Genomic DNA, 5,437 nt, shown 5'->3' with positions numbered 1-5,437 from the left:
TGAGCAATAACTTCGCCTCTTTACTGTCCTCTCTCTGCTACTCCCTTTCCATCTTGTCCCTCCACTGTACCCTAACAATGCACCTGCCCTTTTTTCACCTATCTTAGGCTGAGTATGACTGGAGAAAAATCACACAAGCGTGTGGATTACTACCACTATAAAATCTTGATCTCCAACCTTTGCCTGATCTTCAAATGATCAGAAAATCTTCCTATGTGACCCTAATCAGATTCCCTTTTCAATACCCTCAGTGGCTATTTGAAACTTTCACCAAGCACTTCAAGTCCCCTACCCACCATATCTCCCAATACATTCAGTAGATGAACTTGCCTCCTATTTCACTAAGAAAGCAGACATCATCAGGACAGAAACTCTCAACTTTATTCCTCTACCTAGAAACTTATCTTCACCTGCAACTACCCTAACCTCATCCCTCATGCCTCAGAGAAAAAGAGGTGTCTCCTTCTAACCAAGGTTTATTTCTTCATCTGTGCTCTTTATCTCACATTCTGTTTCCTCAAGAACCTTGCTCCATTATCTTTTCTCTCTTCTCTACCTTCAACATCTCCTTTACTACTGAAATGGTCATTTTCAACGTCTTCAACTTAGACACAGTCATTTTCTTCAAAATTTGTTTAACTTATTTTGAAATAATTACAGATTCACAGGAAATTGGAAAGATAGTACAGAGTGGTCCCATGTACCCTTCACCCAGTTTCTCCCAATGATTATATCTTAATTATAGTATAATATCAAAATAGGAAATTGACATTGGTACAATCAATGTGTGTGGATAGTTTAATGTCATTTTATCATATGTGTGTATTCCTGCAATAATCACTGCAATCAAGATGTAGAACAATACCATCACCATAGGGTGTTCATCATGCTACTCCTTTATACTCCAAACACCCCCTTACCCCTGTTATCCTTAACTCAGTTAACCATTGAACTGTTTTCCATCTCTATAATTTTGTGATTTGAGAATGTCAAATAAATGGAATCATACAGTATGTGACTTTTTGAGATTCGCTTTTTTCACTCAACATAATTCCTTTGAGATCCATCCAAGTTGTTGAATGTATCAGTAGATCATTCATTTTCATTGCTGAATAGTATTCCATGATATTAATATTACTATAGCTTACCCATTCACCTGTGTAGGACGTTGTGGTTGTTTCCAGTCTGGGGATATTAAAAACAAAGTTTTTAAAACTATTCTAGAGCCTGTTCATTTCCATGTAAATTTTATAACAAATTTGTCTAATGTCTACAAACAATCTTGTTGGGATTTTGATAGGGTTGCATTAAACCTATATAACACTCTGGGGAGAACTGTCATCCTTACTATGTTGAATCTTCCAATCCATGAACACGGTATATATCTCCATTTAAATCTTGTTTTTTTAAGTCTTTCATCAGCATTTTGTAATTTCAACATACATATCTTATACAAGTTTTGTTAGATTTACACCTAAGTGTTTAATTTTTATTTTTTGAATGATATTATAAATGGTTTTGTATTTTGAATTTTGGTTTCTACATGTTCATTGCTAGTATATAGGAATAAAATTGACTTTTGTAGTTGATCTCATATCCTGTGACTTTGCTGAACTTACTCATTAGTTCTAGGAGTTTTATTGTAGCTTCCTTGGGATTTGATACATAGACAATCATGTCCTCTGCAAATACAGACAGTTTTATTTCTTCCTTTCCTATCTGTATGCCTTTTATTTCCTTATTGAACTGATTAGAACTTCCAGTGCTGTGTTGAATAGCAATGATGATAACAGAAATCCTTGCCTTGTTTTAGATCTTAGGAGAACATTCAGTCTTTAACCATTAAGTAAGATATTACCTGTGGGTCTTTTGTATATGTTCTTTACCAACCTTAGGATGTCTCCCTCTATTCTTAGTTTGCTAAGAGTTCTTGTTGTAAAAGAGTGTTGAATTTAGTGAACTGTATTTCTCCATCAATAGATATGATCATGTGATTTTTATTCTTTAACCTCAATGTGGTGGATGACATTGATTGATTTTCAAATATTGAAGCAGTCTTGAATCCCTGAAATAAACACCACTTGTCTTCCTGTTAGTGACTTCTAGTTTGATTCTATTGCAGTCATAGAACAAACTCTGTATGATTTCACTTCTTTTAAATTTGTTGAGGTTTGCTTTATTACCCAGGGCATGGGCTCTCTTTGGTATATGTTATTTGAACACTTGAAAAGAATGTGTATGCTGATGTTTTCGGGTAAAGTGCTTTATAAACATCAATTAGATCCTGTTGAGTTCTTCTATATCCTTGTTAATGTTCTGAAAAGTTGTTCTATTGATTGCTAACAGAGGAGTGTTGAAGTCTCCAACTATGAGGGATTTGTCTATTTCTTCTTTCAGCTCTACCAATTTTTGCTTCACATATTATGTACTTTGTAGGTTTGTTTATATACATTTAGTATTCTTATGTCTTCTTGGTGGATTGACCCTTTTATCTTTATGAAATATTCCTCTTTGTTCCCGGTTATTTTCTTTGCTCTGAAGTCTACTTTTATATAAAATTAATTTAGCCACTCCTGCTTTCTTTTTTTTTTTTTTTTAATTATTTATTTATTTATTTTTGGCTGTGTTGGGTCTTTGTTTCTGTGCGAAGGCTTTTGTCTAGTTGCGGCAAGCGGGGGCCACTCTTCATCACGGTGGGCGGGCCTCTCACTATCGCGGCCTCTCTTGTTGCGGAGCACAGGCTCCAGACGCGCAGGCTCAGTAGTTGTGGCTCACAGGCCTAGTTGCTCCGCGGCATGTGGGATCTTCCCAGACCAGGGCTCGAACCCGTGTCCCCTGCATTAGCAGGCAGATTCTCAACCACTGCGCCACCAGGGAAGCCCCCTCCTTTCTTTTTATTAATGTTCTCATGGTATATCTTTTTCCATACTTTTACTTTCACCCTATGTATATCATTATATTTGAAGTGAGTTTCTTGTAGACAGCATTTAGTTAGAACATGTTTTTTTTTCAATTCACTCTGTCAATCTCTGTCATTGAATTGATGTGTTTAGACTATTTGCATTTAATGTAATTATTGATGTTAGGGCTTAAGCCTACAATTTTATTTTTAACAAATCTGGTTTTCTGTTATTTGGTTTCTCAGTTCTCTGTTTTTTTTCTTACCTCTCTGTAAGTTACTTGAACATTTTTAGTTTAGTTTTTAATTTATCTCTTTGTATAGCATTTTAGTGATTAATCTTAGTCCTCTGCTATGCATGTATAACATCACATTCTACTGGTGTCAATATTTTTTCTAGTTACAGTTAAATATAGAGACATTACTTCCCTTTATGTTCCTTTGCTCTCCTCCATTTATAACATAATTGTCTTAAATATCTCCTCTCTATACATTGAGCACAGCATCAGTGTTATTTTTCTTCAACCATCAAATATAATTTATAAACTTGTGAGAAGGAAAGTGTATTAGTTTACTAAGGTTGCCATAACAAAATACCATAAACTGGGTGGTTTAAACAACAGAAATTTATTTTCTTACAGTTATGGAGGCTAAAAGTCCAAAATCAAGGCATTTTTCAGGTTTGGTTTCCTCTGAGGCCTCTCTGCTTAGCTTGCAGATGACCATTGCCTTGCTGTGTACTCACATGGTCTTTCCTTTGTGTGCATTTATGTGTCCTAATCTCCTCTTCTTATAAGATCACCAGTCACATTGGATCAGTGTCCACCCATATGGCCTTATTTTACGTTAATCACCTCTTTAAAGGTTCCATCTCCAATACAGTCACTTTCTGAGGTCCTGTGGGTTAAGACATCAGCATATGAATTTTGGGGAGACACAACTCAGTCCATAACAGAAAGCTTATTGTATTTACCCATATTTTTGCTCTTTTGGCTGTTCTTTCTTCCTTCCTGATGTTTCAAGATTCCTTATTTTATAATTTCCTTTCTGTTTTGAGAACTTCCCTTGCCATTCTTTTAAGGTAAATAGGTCTGCCAGCCATGTATTCTCTTAGTTTCCTTCCTCTGAGAATGTCTTTATTTCTCCATCATATCTAAAGGATATTTTACTAGGTATAGAGTTCCGATTCAGAAGTTATTTTCTTTCAGCTCTTAAAGAAATCTTGTGCCATTTCCTCCCAACCTTAATGAGAAATTCACTATCATTCTGATTGTTTTTCTCCTATAGGAAACATCATTTTTCTAATGCTGCTTTCAAGACTGTTTTTATTTGTCTTTAGTTTTCAAAAGTTTGACTATGATGTGTCTTGGCATGGATGTTTTGAGTTCATTTAGCATCTTGAATCTGTAGGTTTGTGTCTTTTGCCAAATTAGACGAAATTTCAGCTGTATTTTTCTCCAAATACTTTCTTAGTCCCACCCTTTTTTCCCCTCTTCTTCTGGAACGCCAATGACATGGAAGTTAGTGAGGCTTTTTTTTTTTCAGCCTATTATTCACATTGGGTGTTTTCTATTGCTCTATTTTCAAGTCCACAGAGTCTTTTCTCTGCCTTCTCTGTTCTGATATTGAGCCCATCCACTGAGTTTTTGAATTTGGTTATTGTATTTTTCAAGTTCTAAAATCTCCATTTGCTTTTTCTTTATATCTTCCATTTCTTTGCTGAGAATTTCTATTTCTTTGCTGAAACTTTCTCTTTTTTTATTTGTTTCAAGCATATTTGTAATTGCTCATTGAAGCTCTTTAACAATATCTATTTATTTTATTTTATTTTAATTATTTATTTTTTATCCAAAATGTGTTTATTGGGATGGTTTCCCATTCATCTTGATTCCAGGGGCTTTTAGTGCTGCTTCCATCTGAAGGAGCACCCTTCTGTAAGCCTTGCTTTTCCTCCTGTAGGCTGACAGAGGACGGTAGAGCAGCCAACACACAAAACTACTATTTGTGCATGGCTAAAGATGGTGGTGATTTTATAGCATCCTGGGCATTTCACATCCATGAAATAGGAATTGGGGCTCTGCACCAGGTGCTTCTTCTTGTGTTTCCTCTTCTCCTCTTCTGGAGAGGGATGAAGGAGATCCTTTGCGAGAGGCATGTTCTCGTGGGGAGGTCGTCACCGTCGGAAAGGTCTATTTTTAATTTTTTTGATAATTCTAACATCTGTGCCATCGTGTTGTTGGTGTCTGTTGATAGTCTTTTGTCATTCAAGTGGAGATCACCCTGGTCCTTAGTATGATGAGTCTTTTTTCTTAGTGAAGCCTAGACATTTGGGGTATTTTATTATGGGACTCAGGATCTTACTTAAATGTTTTGTTTTACAGGCCCTCTCTGATACCACTCTGGTGTGGGACGGGTGGGTGCTGCCTCATTACTTCCATGCCGGAATTAAAGTCCAGGTTCTCCATTAGGCCTCCATTGATATTCAGGGGGTGCATTGTTGAAAGTCTCAACTCTCCACAAGGCTTCCTCTGACATCAC

The 5,437-nt window shown here is 36.1% G+C and overlaps 1 protein-coding gene across 1 annotated transcript; it reads right to left on the bottom strand.

Annotated features, from left to right (window-relative positions):
- Window positions 1-4,788: 4,788 nt before the first annotated feature.
- On the bottom strand, window positions 4,789-5,059 carry LOC103019031 (40S ribosomal protein S27-like). Its single transcript, XM_028166655.2, has one exon. The coding sequence runs from the start codon at window positions 5,052-5,054 to the stop codon at window positions 4,800-4,802; it is 255 nt and encodes an 84-aa protein (XP_028022456.2). The 5' UTR covers window positions 5,055-5,059; the 3' UTR covers window positions 4,789-4,799.
- Window positions 5,060-5,437: the final 378 nt, after the last annotated feature.

Source organism: Balaenoptera acutorostrata, chromosome X (genome assembly GCF_949987535.1).
Source record: "Balaenoptera acutorostrata chromosome X, mBalAcu1.1, whole genome shotgun sequence".
In the NCBI taxonomy this organism is placed as follows: Eukaryota; Metazoa; Chordata; class Mammalia; order Artiodactyla; family Balaenopteridae; genus Balaenoptera; species Balaenoptera acutorostrata.
The sequence above is the reverse complement of the archived record's forward strand: the minus strand, read 5'-3'. Positions and strand labels throughout refer to the sequence as shown.